This window comes from Furipterus horrens, unplaced genomic scaffold (assembly GCF_987537825.1).
Source record: "Furipterus horrens unplaced genomic scaffold, mFurHor1.1.pri manual_scaffold_6, whole genome shotgun sequence".
Taxonomy (NCBI): Eukaryota; Metazoa; Chordata; class Mammalia; order Chiroptera; family Furipteridae; genus Furipterus; species Furipterus horrens.
The window spans coordinates 55,618,628-55,635,709 of record NW_028327176.1 but is presented as its reverse complement, the minus strand read 5'-3'; the positions used below and the strand labels follow the sequence as shown (position 1 = coordinate 55,635,709).

The 17,082-nt window shown below is 42.5% G+C and overlaps 1 protein-coding gene across 1 annotated transcript in view; it reads right to left on the bottom strand.

Moving 5' to 3' along the window:
* The window catches only part of HK2 (hexokinase 2), a 73,672-nt gene that overhangs the window by 32,692 nt on the left and 23,898 nt on the right, over positions 1-17,082 (bottom strand). Inside the window, exon 2 of the mRNA XM_090281600.1 lies at positions 10,856-11,018. Within this exon, the coding sequence (XP_090137726.1) occupies positions 10,856-11,018 (163 nt within the window). The remainder of the gene's footprint in view (positions 1-10,855; positions 11,019-17,082) is intronic.

The following is a 17,082-nucleotide window of genomic DNA, read 5'->3' as shown; positions in this document are numbered from 1 at the left end:
GTGGTGGAAATGAAAGCAAAGATGCCCTAATCTTTATTGGCAACCACAGCCCATTTCTCTGGGCCTATTAGACAGCCAAATGCTCTAAGACTTGAATGGGAGATGGTAAACATACATTCACTGGCAAGAGGTGACATGCCCTTCTCCCCAGAGGAACCCAGGACCCACTGAAGCTCACTGATACAAGCTTTTTTCATAGCCACAAATAGGTGTCAACTCATGCAGTTGTACCAAACCTCTGTTCCTGCCTTACTGGATACTCTCCAAACCCTCTCAGCTGAAGGTCCTTCTAATTAAAAGTATCTCCTCCAAAAATAGTCAAGAAAAAAGAGAGGGTATAAGAGGGATAAGTGGATGGGAAAAAATACAATAAAAATTAAACTATCAAAAAAGAGAGAGAAAAGAAAAAAGGTACCAACTCTCTACTAAAAGAAAACAGGGCCCAAAGAAGTGATGCTTGCCCACAGTTCAGAGGAACTGGAAACAGGAAAGTCCTGCTGCCCTCCATGAGATTGCCCAACAGTTAAGATTCAGGTTGTCAGTTGCTTTGCTGACTCATTTCCCATCCTGAACTACCATTCTGCCCACTTTCAGTGAGGCTCTTATCAAGTACGTAAGGTCAGCAAGATAAAGGGGTTTCTATTTCTCCTGGGAACTCACCTGTCTCTGAGGAGGACTCAGATGGCATTTGACTACTGCCTGAACATGAGAGTCACCGTCATCTTAGTTGATGATACAACATCGGTAATATATTCAAGCAGGCCATAGTTCCAGCATTGTTAATATTGCTCACTTAAAGGTGACTTGGTACCTGACAATGTCCATGCAATTTTTGAAGGATGAGGGGCAAGGGCCAGTTGAATTTTCTAACAGGGCTTATTTTCAATCGTTAGGTACTTGTCACTAATTAAAATAGATCTCCACCTGTTCCTCTCATCAGGCGCTTGGAGCAGTGTACCAGCTGTGGCTCTAAGAGTGGCCTGCAAACAAGTTTAGTTTGGTTTTGTATTTGTAAGCAAGTGGCAGGGCCCGTTTGTCGAAGGCCACTGTGCTCAGAAGTAGCAGTGCTTTGCCTGGTTAGGGCTAGAGCCAGAGCTCCACCTCTCACCCCAAGGCTTCTTTGGGTCATTAAATCTACTTCTTCAGAACCACAAGCCCCAGAAGCCTCCTTTTAAACGAGTGGCTTTTATGCAGCATTCCCGGCATTCTGTGAATCCTTGAAGGTGGCAAGGTCTGCCTTGGTGGGGGTTAAGGGTGGCCAAATAAGGCACAGTCTCACCTCCCACCTCCTCACTTTCAATTTTATTTCTTTTCCCTGCTCTTAACTGTCTTACAGATGGTGTTCAACATAAAAGATTTCATTCTGTTTTAAGTTGAGAGTGGAGTTCACTACTTAAAAAATGTTTTAAAAATTACTGTTTTAGAGTCAAACACTGAATCTGTTCTAGGTTCTGCCAGCCAAATGCTTCCCATTCTGTGATTAGTTATTTCATCACTGAGCATTGAAGACAGTTACTAAAAGCTTCTTAGCTGCCTGGTGCTATATGCAGCTTAGTCCCTGACTAGACAGGGCAAAAGGGAGAACTTAGATAGACGTGCTGTGGCAAGTAGAGGGATGAGAGTGCTCTATAAGGGGAGAACCCCCCCCAAAAAATGGACAGAATTATTTTTTGGAGGGCAGGCCCCTTGTAGTACAAGCTTACCCTGCTAGGTGAGTACTCTGGGAACCCATCTGTATCAGTATATTATGTGGCATTGTTGTGAGAGACTGTGTTCGGCTTCAGTGAATTTTTTTTTTTTTTTTTGAAGTCTCTTTCAACATATTTGCCCATTTAATGATGGTTGATTTACAAGTGCACCTGCCCACACCACGCAGCGTGTTCAGCAGCATGACCCCCATGCCTCACCCTTTCTATTCACCCAATCTCACCCTGAGTGACTTTTTTTGTTTCCCAAGATGAAAAAAGTCCTCAACGGGAAATGTTTTGCTGATGTAGAAGAGGTGAAACAAAAAACTGCAGAAGCACTAAAAGGCATCAAAGTCAACGAGTTCAAAAACTGTTCTGAGCAGTGGTTGGCCCATGAGCCACGTGGGACTTTCGGTGCTAAAACTAGGAGAATCCTGGGCAAATCAGATTGCTGGTCACCTGAGAACCATATTAGAGCCAACCAATGGGGCAACACGCCTTCCTGTTACCCACTGCCCCAGGCATGCAGCCTTGAACTTTGAGGTAGGTCAGAGACACACAGCCACCCTTTCACACTGAGTTCCTGAAGTGAGTCTATAATAATTCAAGGTCCCCCAAAGGGACCTACTCCTACCTACCCTATAAAACAGGAATGTTTCCAGGAGCTACAGCTGACTGCCCTGGACATTCTGATTTTCCTCAATGGTGTGGCTCTGGGTTGAGAGACCTTATTTATCCTTTAGTTTTCTAGTGCCTTCTGGACACCTATATGGACTGCTCTAAGAATGTACAACATGACTCCAATTGAGAGAACTAAAGAGATAAATCTCCAGGTCCTGAGGAGGTAATCCAGCAAAACTAACTTTTCCAGACACAGGTTTCAAGGCATGTTTCCCATGTGCCTGGAACCAGCAGTCACGACCACATCTGGCCTCTTTTTAAGCTCTGAGGTCTCAGCTACTACATTATAATACAATGTTGATCTCCATTCTATAGCTCAGAAGTAAAGTAACTCCATGTTATTAAAGGTATCAAATCGCATAGACAGTTAATGCTGGTGCCTGCCACAGTCAAGAGATGGGGAAATCTGATCTTCTATATCATCGGTTTTCAAACTATTTTAAGCAACAGGATGTCAAATGTCAAAAGGTAGTAATAGAGACAAATAGAGCTGCTCTGATTGAAGGAAGGGGCCTGTAGTACATAAACACATTGTAAATGCCCCCCTGGTCCCTGCCAAAAGCAACCAGAACACCATCGAAATACACCTTTTCTTGGTACTTCTATATCAGGAAATGTTTCTTAAGCTCAAAGTATGTGCCAGTCACAGAGAGGTACTTACTATATTAGCTCCACAGATGTAAAACCACTCTTCAAAGGATTAAAACATGATTATGTTTCAATATTGTGTAGGTCCTGAGTGCATTAAAATTTACAGCCAGGTAGACCTGGGTTCAAATCCTGTTTTAACATGTGTTAACCATATGATTAGGGTAAATTATTAGAAATCTGATACTCAGATTTCGTCATCTGGTAAAAGGGGATAGTAATAACCTCCTGTATAGCCAGCACCTCTCCTGCCAGGGAAACACACACACACAAAGTTTTTTATCAAGATTCAATGCAAAGAAAGCATAAGGTGTTTGGCACAATGCCTGGGACATGTAAATGTTTAATAAACTCTAGCTACTACTATATGGAGGCCATTTATCAATACAGTCTTCAGTTTATATTGTAGGTACCGTATAAACCCACTTATTAATTTGTGTGTGTGCTATTGATCTATCTCCACTGTCTGGCTGTTGATATAATGCTGAACAACCATGATAAGGGCTCCTTTCAGGGTTTTACCAGCCTGCATACAATCTATCACCAGCCTAATCTCTCTTTATCATGTCATGTGCTTGCACTATATGACTCATATCATTCTGTAATCATTTCATCTGTGCAGGCCTTATCTCCTCAGGGTAATTTCACTTTTCAAAGGCAGGGCACAAGACAGCTCAGCACACTGCTACCACAGAGGACCAGCCTTGGAGTGGTCTTCATTGAATGAGCTAAACAACTAGCTCTGAGTTACTAATAGAAAAAGTAATGCATTGCATTAGCAATGGGGGAAAGGGGTAGATAACACACCACTAGTGGTGTGCCCAAGAGCCCGGGCATTGGTTCAAATCCCAACACTTCCACTTGCTTGCTACGTGACTTTGGGAAAACTGCCTAACCTCTCTAATCTAGTCTTTTTCCATATAATGGGGTTCAAAATGCCTAGCATTGTGTTTTGTGAGAATTAATGAAGTAGCTCAAGTATATTTCTTACCACAGTACCTGGAATTTAAAAAGCCTACAATTTTTTATTGTCATCACTATTACCATCACCATTCCCTGCTCTCTAAGGGGTTAAGTCTGGCTAGAGGATGGAAATATACTAACCCATGGAAATAATTCACAATTCAGGGAACTAGGGAAGGGTCAGACGATTAATACAGCAAAGTTTTTGTCTCACTCTGCCTATAAGACGTTGTTATATCTAAGTGTCAAGACAAAGGTGATAAAGACACTACAAAACAATGTATTTCTAAGTTGGAACATGAAGTTAAGACTATTCAAAGATTTGCAGTTGGGTTCTTATTACTTGAGCTTCTTATTAAAAAGTACAAAGCCAACCCATATTTATGATCTATTTAAAAAGATAATAATCTGATTTGCTCTAGAAACTTTTGTTCAGCAACATGAACCAATGTAAACTGTGACGCTTTATGGCCATGGAGTGAGAGCTACCTATGCTTAAATCCCAACTCTGCCACTAATTGGCCACATGTGACCTTAGCACCAGCCCTCAATAACTGTTTCATGTTTAAATTGGGAAATGTTTCTCTTATAGAGTTTGCATGGAGAGCAAAACAGATTATTTATGCAAATAGCCTAGTACAGATGTCATATGTGCTCATTAAATGGGGTAAATTATTCCTTCATTTCCTCTTAAGATGAAACTGTCCTCTGAAAGCCAGATCCCTGAGATGTATGCGGTGGACCTCTGATAGGACTGTGGTTGGGACTGGCACAACAATCCCATGCATAGCCATAGCTTAGGTTAGGGCCACCTAGAGAGAGGTCAAGACAGCAAGATCCCCGGCAAATACAAATGAACACTTGGCTAAACTCTGCACTGCCAAAAACAAAAGGGCAGTGGGGTTGGGTGGGAGGGAATTAGACAACAAATATTGGTGATATGGGGCCAGTGGAACACTCATACATCATTGGTACAATAGTAAAATGGTTTAGCCACTTTGGGAAAAGATCTGGGAGTTTCTTACAAATTAAATATACCCCAAACTCTATGACCCAGAAATTCCACTCCTAGTTGTTTACCCAAGAAAATGAAAACAAATGTTCAGAAAGAGGAAATTCTCATGCAATGTTTACAGCAGCTTTAGGCAAAAATTGGATGTCAATATTCATGTCATATAAGGATTCCAATCATACTGTGGCATCAGCACCCAAAAAAGGAATGAACACACAACATGGATGAAGCCTACATTACAACAGGTAAGTCAAGTCTTGCATAAAGCTAAAATATTGTATGATTGTAGTTATGGAATGTCCTAGAACAAGCAAAACTAATAGATGTGGAAAAGCTTAAATGGTGTTTGCTTCTGGGGACAGAGACTGCTTGGGAAGGAACAGGAGAGAACTTCCTGGGCTGACAGTAATGTCTTCTGTTTAATGAGGGCTGCATTAAACAGGTGTATACATTTGTCAAACCATCAGGTGATACTTAAGATTTACCATCGCATTGTATGAAATTTTGCACCAAAAGAAAAAATACTGAACTCTATTTAACAATGCTTAAGTTTTAGTGTTGAACTGATTTCTGCAATTTATTTGCAATGCCTCAAATAAAACAATGGACTGGTGACTAGAAGGGTGGAAGAATGTGATAAAGCAAACCTAGTAAAAACCAATGGAAAATCTAGGTAGTCTGTATTTGGATATTCATCGCACAATTCTTCAACATTTTAAGACTTTTTAGTGGAAAAAAATAAGGAGTACTTTTTTACATGCATACCCCAGCGGACACCAAATTCAGTCACCTAAGTAAGATATTCTTGGACCTTTTATGTATGTTTGTTTTATCTGTACCAACTATGTTTATTCGCACTGAGTGGCCCACTCATTTATGAAGTGCAAGTATTCTGAAATCAGCCCCCACAGGACTCAGTGGCTGCCGACAAGAACTCAATACCATAAAGTGGGGTTCCTTTTCCTTCAGTGTAATGGGTCCAGTCCTCACTCCAAAATGCAGGGCCTCTGGTGATGGGGATGAACCCTCAGACCTACTCCCTCCAAAAGGACCTCAGGAGGCTCACCAATCTTCTCTCCATAAAATCTGTGCTGGGCATGCCTCTTGCTGTGGTGGGTTGTGGACACTTTACAGAAGGTCACACATCTGATTCTCTATTCATTCTCAGTTTAGCCAACCCTCTGATGCTTCCTTTTTACAAATAAAAAATGGAGGATTGGGATATAAATGAAATGTTCTAAAGCAGCCTTAATTCAACCCCATGTAAACCTAGAATTCTGATCTTCACCCCTCACCACACACTAGCCTGAAACCACCTCTCATCCCTGGCAAGACATAACCAATTTACCAGCCTATCTAGAACAAGACTGGGTGAGGAGCACTAAAGGAAGTGACTTTCTAACTGCAAGCTGAAAAAAATTTCAGTGGGTCATAATTAGCAATCTTTTTAAAGACTAGAAGGTAAGAGATCTGAATGCATCACATTTAAGAATAAACATTGGCCCCTGAAATTTGTATCAGCTGTATATCAATATCCATACATATGTGTTTCTGGCCATATGTAATCCAGAAAAGTTAGGGAGCCACTGCTTTGAAGATTAGGTCCCTCTAGATCAGAAATTTAGATCCAAGGTTTAATTTCCTAGATTTAAAAAGTAATGCTGAAAAGGAATAAGCTGGAAAAAGTTCTGAGTAAGTCCAGTGTGGAAAAGACACCACTTGAGCAAGGGCCTCCAGCCTTCTGTGAAAGACAATCACCAGTAACAGCGCCAGAACCCAGATGGTGGCCTGGGCCAGGAATCAGTTGCACCAGCAAGGCCCCATCCAGGGGAAGGCCACAGTTCCTACATACTCTACTCCTCTTAGCACTTTACTGGGGAACCAATAAAAAAAGAGAATTTTCATTTTTAAATACAAGACCCCAATATATAAGCAGATATGAGTGAAGATGTTTTGTTAGTGGAGGGTACAGGGAAAATCCCTCTGTGGCCCAACTTATGTCCTCAGAGGTATTTCTGCTTTATTTGATCTTTCTTTAGGAGTTTTCAGAATTTTCATTTTTGATAGGCTTTATCTATCAAATCATCCCTGGTCCTTGCTGTCATTTCATAACTCATAGCCCCAACTAACAAAATATAAGATTGAAAGCCTTGATATCGACCACTTTCAATTACACACTCTCACATTCCCCTCTGCAGTTCCATTTCTCTTCCCAGAAGCAGTACCTATCATTAACCTGGTGTACATTTCCCAGTTTAGATAATCTTATGATGTGTATATGTCCATAAGCAAGGATAGCATGGCTCTGATCGACTTTCTTTCATTGACATTCAACTACTATGAGGTTCATGTCCTTCTACAATGTACTGCTCATTGTTTTTTAGACATACCCATATTTATATATGCTCATTGATGTACCATGCTGTATAGTACAACATCACATGACTCTTCCATAAACTATTCCCAAAGTGCTGTCATGAGTAGCACTGCTATGAGCATTCCTGGACACATCTCATTGAGTTCATCGGGGAGTTATTCAAGTTATAGTTGGAAATGCTAAGTTGTCATATTATACAGACATTTCATCTTAACTAGTTATTGCCAACCTCACATCCCAGGATATCCAGTATCAATAGTTCAATATATATGCTCGAAATGTTATACACCTGTACACATATATACATGACTTAACAGCATATAAATACAGATAAATCTATCTCATATTTGGGGATGGGTTGCATGAGAATGTTTTCTACATTAATTATCCAGTGCCCCACTGATGGACATTTGGGTTTTTCCCTTTTATAGTGTTTCAAGGAACTTTGTGTGTAAATACACGAACACACTAATTCTAGTACACATGCAAACAGATTGGGTCTGCTGGGTCCACCTGTCATTTTACAAAGGAGAAAAGGCTGAGTCCCAGAGAGTGGGGATAAAGAGCTTGGCCATGAGCCCTCCAGCAAGGGTGTGGGGGCAGAGTTTCCTATCCTCTGGTCTCCAGTTCTTTAAGGAGGCACTTGTTCTGCTTAAGTGAATAAAACATCAATACACAGTATTCTTTTCACACACCATCTCCATTTACACTGTAGAATTTGCAATTATAAAGAGGCACTCTGGGTTTCACAAAAGTCATGTAGAGTCTCACCGTTTCTGCATGGAAAGGAGGTCAGGCAGACAAGTCCTGCCCCAGACCCTTCAGCCCCAGAAAGATGCAGGAGTTGGCCCCTGGCTCCTGTCCTCAATCCAGGCAACTCACATTCACAAAGGCCAAAAGCATACTTGCCCCTCCACACTGAGGCAGAGATGGGACACAGATGGGCTCCCAGGACTCTGCCCTGAGACCAGGGAAGGAGACTAATGGCCACACAGTGCAGCAACCAGTGCAAACTTCAAGAGACAGAGGGGGTCTCTGTGCCTCCAATCTCAGGAAAGCAATGAGAAGAAAAAAAGCTTATCCCATACCTAGTTCTCTCCAGCAAACTTATTCACCTGCCTGTGCTGTTGGTCAAACATTCAAACCCAATCTGATTTCAAAAAATCTCAGCAGAGCATGCACTGTGTTGCTCTGATTGTGCTCACACACATGTCTTGATGCTTGACTTAATGAGTTTGAATCCTGGCTCAGCCTCTCATTAGCTGTGTGGCCTTAGGCAAGTGATTTAAATTTCTCATCTAAAAATATATATATATAGGTAAAATTTGTACCTACTTCCTTGTAGGGTTTTGTGAAAAGTAAATGAGTTAGTGCAGGTAGGAGCTCAGAAAAGCCCCTACCCATAAATATACATGTAATAAATATTCAAGTACTGGCTTAGTGCTAGTGCCTGAAATAAACACAAGGTCCCTGGCCTTAAGGAGCTGGTAAATTTATCAAAATGTAAAATAGAAACAAGTGTGGCCACTAGTCAGAGGGCAGGGCAGGTACAATAAGTGCCAGACTAGAGGGCATACAAGGGTTACTCAAGAACTAGGGGAGGCCCCTCACCTCAAGGAGTTCTTTTAAAGGGCTGAGACACACACACTCAGAACAATCCTGAACAAGGTCACACCCTTGCTTGATTCCAGGCTGGGTCCCAAGGCTTTGGCAAACACATACTTATTTTGGGAATCATAGAAAGGTACAAGTTCTGGTTAGACAAACTAGGTCCCTAGAGGTGCTCAGGCAGGTAAGCCTCAAGGACATAGGTGTGATGGAAATACTGAAGACGCTTGGCGTGTGAACAAGCCCTTCTCCTTCCCCAACCCCAAACCCCACCTCCACCCCCAGGACTTCTCTGCAGATGCCTCACTAGTGACCGGCTCCTTGGCACTCTCTCCTCCCTCATGTTCTCAGACTTCCTGGTTCTTCAGCTGCCCTGGCCACTGCCTCTTGGGCTCTTTCTCCCACTCTCTAGAAGTGGGTAGCCGTCCCACAGCCTTCACCCCTCAGATACCTCATCTCTAAAATGGAGGGTTATTCCTTATTGCCAATTCTGTTGCCCCCGGAATACAACAAGGACGCCAGCTTGTTAAACCGAGCATGCCGTTGCCTGGGTAAAGCCAACTGACCTGGAGTCTGCAAGATCCTTCCCCATGTGGGAAGGCCACCCTCCCCTCCACACCCCAACTCTTATCAGGGATTTCTGGACCCAAGGGTAGGTAGGACAATGACCATGTCCAACTTGAAGCAGCTAGAGGAGCATGACACCTTCGCCCATTGTCCTTTATAAGATTATAAAGGGTCTTAAGTCTGAGAGGGAGGAACTGTTACAGAGCGGGGGGGGGGGGGGGGGTCCCAAAAATAATTAATTAATTAATTGATTAATTAGTTAAAAAATAAAATGGACGGTTACTGGGAAGGTTAAATGAAACAAGCTGTGTGACACAACTTGGCTCCCTTCCCTTCTCTGAGGACACTGCCACCCCTAGGCAGCTGGGCTCAACATCCTGGCATCACCGAAAATTCCTCTCTCTGCCCTGCCTACCATATCCCACCCGGACCACTGTCCTGTACTCCACCAGCTGCCATCACCCCTACTCCATCTGCATATACTGTTGATGACACCGGTTACACCAAATAGCTCTGTCACACCCCTCAAAACCTTTCAGCTACTCCCCAGTACCAAAGAAAGACTAAAGTTTTAGTCAGCCATGCAGGGCCTTCTGCGATCTGGCCCCAATCCACCTTCCAGTTTCAGTCTCGACCATGGCCCTTTCCTCTGCCTTGATTCAATCACTTGCCTGGTGGTGCACCATGAAATAGGAATTCTGAATCCAAATAAGGGGATTAAACAAAGCTTGAAGTTATTGCACAACCTCAGAGCCTTTAATACCTTAATATGCACTGTGGCTCTTCACATTCTCCCAAGTTTATTTGGACTTGTAATACTCTTTTTACATGAAGTTCAAAACAACCTAGGACAATCTGTACTGCACTGTTTCTCCAGCAAGACTATGGCCTGTGCTGATAAGGTGGGCCAGAGACTGCCAGGGCCCATGGCTGTGACCATCTTAGGTACATTTGTTGTTCATCACCATCACTGAGAGCAATCTCAACAGGACCTTAAAATCCCAAACAGCCAAGCAGCCTTCCTCAGGACATCAGTGGGAAACAAACACTTGACAACAAGGCCCTGGTCGGGGTGACAAGGATATACTTCTACCTTGATGGCCAAGGCTGCCTGCTTTCCCAGTCTTCCTGTCGGACTCATCCCATAGTCTTTGTTAAATCTGCTGTATGCTTAATTAACTAGGCTTCAAACCAAAGAACCTTCACTGATATAAAATTTTTTAGGTCCCTGAGCAAAGCCACCCAAATCTCCCACCAGCGATGGAACAGTCAGAGCCATACCCTCCACCTCCCTGGCCCACAGTGTAGTACCTGTCCCGTCTGGAGTAGACCTCACAAAGGTGGGCAGCATTTTCACTACAGCGGTGGGGTGGGAGGTAGCTCCCAGCCCTTTTTCCATCTCCTTGCGAAACCGCTTAGAGATCTCCAAAAGGGTCTCATCAGAAAGACGCATGTGATAGAGATATTGGTCAACCTGTGAAAGGGGGAAAACAAGAATAGAGACCTGTAAGTTAAAGAAATTATGGTATGCAGCTATGTCATAGAACATCACTCAACCCTTCAAAAGAACAAAATCTGTTATCCATTTGACAGGACTTCATCTTAAAAGAAACTAAACTAAATGTTAAAATTAGGAAAATAGCTTTAATTTTAAGACATCCCTTGAACCAGAGTTCATTACCAACCCTCATCTCTTGTTTTCCCCACGCACGCACCTCACAAGGCCAGTCATGCCAACCCTGTTACCCCTCAGCCTAGACCAAGCAGCCTCCATCTCTTGCCTGGACTTACACAGTCCTCAATTCTACTTTTACCTATTCCATTCATTTTCCACCCTTAGCTGGACTCTGGTATTATTCCCTTGCTTAAAACCTTTCAATGGCTTTCCATTAGAACCAAACCCCTTGGAAATCCTCCCAAGGCGCTGTACGGTCTGGCCTCTCCCCACCTCCTAAACTTAATGCATGCCTCTACACTTCTGTGCAGACTTTATCCTTGGTTCAGTCCCCAACTCACCCAACTTGCCCTTCCTGCCTCAGAGCCTATTCACAGGGATCTACAACTCCTTATCCCACTCTTCACCTGCCATTTGACCTCTTACCAATCCTTCAAGCCTCTCTTCATGGAAGCCTTCCCTAATCGTCCCAATAAAATAGTCCTTCTGCTATTCTAAGAACTCAGGCTTTTCCCTTCACAAAATCATCCACAATTTGACAATATATGTTTATTAGTGTCCAAATATAAGCACCAAGGGCAAGAAGAGCCATGTCTATTTGCTCTCCGCACCCCAGGAGCCTAGCACAGTTCCTGACACACAATAGAGACCCTACATAAACAGTAATGCGACCTCTCCTCTCCTCAGAGATGAAGGCAGCTTTCCATAATTATTTCATTGATCTTGCTTCCAACATTAATTTACATGAACTTTTCCCAGATGTAATACCAGGAGAAGAAATAACATCAGGAGTCCTTCTCAGACAGTCTCCTTCTTAGAAGTACCTGTCTGCTTCAACCATAAATATTGTCAGTTTTCTACTACTAAGAAAAGATCAGATAGAAACTCATCCAAGAAGGCACAGATTTCCACAATATCCCTATTCTCAGCAGCAGGGTCCGTGACAGGGGAGGCTGCTGGCCATGAACAATGCAGCTAGAGAAAATCAGGAGCCTTGGGCCAGGCCCCAGCTATGCCCTAAAGGTGTGAAGATTGTGGTCCTCCCAGCCCTGACAGCACACTGAGAGAGCAAAAGGGACACTGCTCCTCCCAGCTCCAAAACTCCAGGATTCCCAAAGGCAAAGCCTGGCTGATGACCATCACTTGTGTTATTCCTGAGGATAACACAAGTTAGTGTCCACATGTTCCCTTGCCCTTACCCAACTCTGACAAAGCAGCATAAATTTTTATTAGCTTTCCCAGACAAATGTCCTCATTAATAGTATAGCCTATTATACCTTCCAGCGTTTTGAGTCAGCTCTTCTTAGATTTTCTTTTAACCAAATTTGTAGCCTAGGATTTCCACAGAACCAGCAAGAAGTAGTTAATCCTTTAAGAAAAGGATTTGTGTGTCCTTGCTCACATTTGCTCTCTTCCTGGCTATATCCTAACTCCCTATGGGTTTGGGGCACATCCTTCTTTTTGGGCTTGTTTCTGCCTCTATAGAATAATGAGATTGGCCCTTTTCAGATCATTTCAAATCTCCTGATAAGTACTTATCTTTCAACATTCTTGTAAAATCCCCAAAGGTGAAGATCAGAGTCAGGAGTAAAATGCTAAAAGCAGCTCTAACAAGGTGAAGGAGTCTAGTGAATCGACCCAGCCCTCTTCAAAACAGAGACATGGTTACAATACAACAAAACTGGTAGACACCATCCACCAACAGGGTGAGAAAGGGTGAGTCAAAGCAGAGAAGTGGTAAAGGCCCTAGGCCACTTCTCCTCACCACCCTGCCCAGCCAATCAGAGAAACCAGGCTTGTCATGCTGGGTTTCCAATTTGCAGAAATGAAAATTTCCCAGAACTCATTGCTGTCAGTGTTTATTAAAGAGCTTCCCCAGACTAAGTCCACCTGTCTAAATCAGGAAGAATCCAACCATCCATTCTGTTTTCTGATTTCAGGCTCCTGACACCTTACTTGCCTTGAGCCCACTGTCTGCCTCAGTCTCCCAGGTGGTGGGACACCAGCCCCAGCCCGAGCTGGGTCACTGATATGGGTTTCCTCCAACTCTGGGGAGCCAGGGTGTTCCTGAAGAGACCTAGCCTCCCCCACAATGTTGTCTGAGGCTCCCTAGGAGGTCAGCGGGTGTAGCTTCAGATAAGTCCCCTCTTGGTTTGGTGCAGTGATAGACAAATCTCTGGTGACCCCCAAGCTCAAGACAACTTTAACCAAAGCAGGGGATGCCTGTTTCAGACCCACTGACACCTGGACTGGTCCAAGAATGCTGCCTCATGGCTTACGTATCTTGGTGTGAATGTACAAAATCCAGGATCACCATATCAGAAGCCAACACCAGGCTACATCCAGGAACAGCCCAGGATGCCCTTGTGGGCAATAGTAATACCAGCAGACCCATACATGGCATTGACCTTGTTCTCAATGTTTTTACCCATTAACTCATTTAAATTCTCATGGCAGCCCTGTGAGGTGAGTAGTGTTATAACCAACCACCTTCTACCAAGAGGGGAAGAAAATGTGCCCAAAGTCATACAAATACAAAGGACCAAGCCAGGATTAGACTGGGCAGTGTGAATCATCTGTGTTCTTATCTGCTCTGCTAGATGAATGCCATTCTTCTGTTGGACAACAACAGGGTCTACATAGGCCAAATGGCATTGTGGGATACTCTGGCTAGCCATGCCCATTACAAGGCCATCTTCCCTTCCAATCATCCCCCAATGTAGACACAAAGGGCAAATAGCAGCAGGCATGGCTCATGGAGCTGGCTGGGAAAGTCATAGGGAGGCAGGGGCAGCAGACATGTCTCTGCCCATTATCATGAGTTTGACACATGACAAAGTTGAAGCTCCCACATTACTACTTTCCCAAACAGAAAAGGAGAGGTCTAGAGCCTTGCTGTCATCCACTGCCCATTCAATAGATGGCCCTGGGTGTTGCAAAGGAAGCAAGACAATTCTTGCATGGGACTTCAGCCCCTTCTTAATAAGAGGTTGTACCATCACTCCTTGGAATGTGAGGTCATGTACACAAAGAGCAAAGGTGGAACGGCCACAATTCTACAGTGGCCAATCCTAGTTTAACTTTGTTATTTAAGCTGTGACAGGCTTGTTGAAATCCAGTTGCTACTTCTCATCTTTAACCCTCAAAGACTCTAACAAGTTAAACAGTCAACCTTTACTCAGTCAGATGCCCTTTACCCAACAGATTATAATCATCTTATAGCGTTCAATGGCAGATGAAAGTGATACTGACAGTTACAGCAGCTAACTTTCTATCAAGCATACCTTACCTGTAAGACACTAACCTATGGTTTTACTGACTTGACCTCCATTGTCCTTTCATAATAGTTCACTTTGTGGTGAGGGGCAGAGCTAGAAATGAGGTGTGTCTAGCTCTAAAGCCTGATCCCTGGTACCAGCACCTTCACCTGGCCTGTAGATCCTCTTAGTGTGGGCAGATACCCTCTTCCCTGTGGTTTTTTGGATGAACCCAGGGCCTCAACTTCATCTCCATCACATGAAACTAAGAGAAAGGATATGGAACAGGTGTGAAAATGCAACTATAGCACCTTCGCCCAAACTTCCTCTCTTACACAGCACAATACTGTCTCCACCCTAAGTTTATTAGGGCCTATCAGGAAGGGATGGTTAATCACCTAATGTCACAGATTCCTAAACACACCATTGGGGCCCACCCAGCCTTGGCCAGCACTGCTGTGCTGGATGAAAGGTGGCCAAGGGAGACAAAAGTCAGAAAATGAAAAGCAGTCTCCATACAAAGGTTTTCCTGGAATGGGGAGGAAGTGAATGCACTTTGCAGAATCCTGCCAATTTCACCAACAGTGCAGCCAGAGAGGGAGGGAGCATCAGGCCCAAAGTCATGGGAGAAAGTCATTTAAGAGATACCAAATGTACATGGGACAGAAGTACAACAACAAAAAAATACTCTTAGAAAGTAAAGGCCCTTGGGAAAACAAATTTAATTCCACTCAACACAGACAGCATTCAAGTTTGTCTAGTTTGTCTCTCTCTCCCCAATAAGTCACTGGACCTCAGTTTGAGTGCTTGCAAGCATGACAGGCTCACTACTTCTCAAAGTTGGTTAGCTTCTATTGTTGGTTAGCTGTAGGTGTTGGAAAGCTTTTCTTCAGTCCAAGATAAATCTATTTCCTGGTAACTTCTGTCTAGTTTCCATTCTGGGCTGTCTATTCTGTTCCATTGATCTATGTGTCTGCTCTTATGCCAGTACCAAACTGTTTTGATTACAGTGACCTAGTAGTACAATGTGAGATTAGGTATTGTGACCCACCCTACTTTATTCTTCTTTCTCAAGATTGCTGAGGCTGGCTATTCGGGGTCATTTTTGGTTTCATATAAATTTTTGAAATATTTGTTCTAAATCTGTGAAATACGTCACTGGTATTTTAATAGGGATTGCTTTGAATCTATAGATTGTTTTTGGTAGTATGGACATATTAATGGTGTTAATTCTTCCAATCTTTAATTTCTTCAGTGTTCTATAGTTTTCCAAGTATAGGTCTTTTACCTCCTTGCTTAAGTTTATTCTTAGGTATTTTATTTTTCTGGTTGCTATAGTAAATGGGATATTTTCCTTAGTTTCTGTTTCTGATATTTCATTGTTGGTGTAGAAACATGCCTTCGATATCTGATCATTGACTTTGTATCCCTCTGTTGCCAAATTCACTTATTAGTTTGAGTAGTTTTCTTTTTTTTTTTGTGTGGAAACTATAAGGTTTTTAATGTACACTATTATGTTATCTGCAAATAATGACATGTTTTACTTCCTCCTTTCCAATTTAGATGTCTTTTATTTCTTTTTCTTGTCTAATTGCTATGGCTAGAACTTCCAATGTTATGTTGATAAAAGTGGTGAAATTACACACCCTTGTCCTGTTCCCAATCTTAGGGGGCAAGCTTTTAGTTGTTGCCCATTGAGTATGATGTTGGCTGCAGGTTTCTTGTATATGGCTTTTATTATGTTGAGGTATGCTCCCATGTTGCTAGCATTTTTATCATAAATGTGTGCTGTACTTTATCAAATGTTTTTTCAGCATCGTTGATATAATCATGAGATTTTTGTCTTTCACTTTGTTTATGCAGTATATTACATTTATTGATTTGAGAATATTATACCATTCTTGCATCCCTGAGATGAAATCCACTTCATCATGGTGTATGATCTTTTTAATGCATTGTTAGATCCATTTTGCCAATATTTTGTTGAGGATGTTGCCATCTATGTTCATCAGTGATATTGGCCTGTAATTTTCTTTCTTTGTTGTGTCTTGACCTGGTTTTGGAATTAGAATAATATTGACCACATAATAAGAGTTTGGGAGTCTTCCTTCTTCTTGAATTTTTTGGAATAGTTTGAGAAGGAGAAGAGTTAGTTCTTCCTTAAATGTTTGGTAAAATTTGCCTGTGAAGCTGTCCAGTCTGGGGCTTTTGTGTGCTGGGAGCTTTTTGATTACTGCTTCAATTTCACTAGTTAGCAGTCTATTCAGGCTTTCTGCTTCTTCTTGATTCAGTTCTGGAAGATTATATGTTTCTAGAAATTTGTCCATTTGGCCCAGGTTTTCAAATTTCTTGGCATATAGTTGTTCATAGTAAGGTCTTACAATCTTTTGTATTTCTGTGGTATTGGTTGTGATTTCTCCTCTTTTGTTTCAGCTTTTATTTATTTGAGTCCTTGCTCTTTTTTTCTTGATGACTGGTTAAAGGTTTGTCCATAATGTTTATCTTTTCAAAGAACCAGCTCCTGGATTTATTGTTCTTTTGATTTATATGTCATTTAATTCTGCTCTGATCTTGATTATCCTCCTTCCTTCTATTTGTTCTGGGAT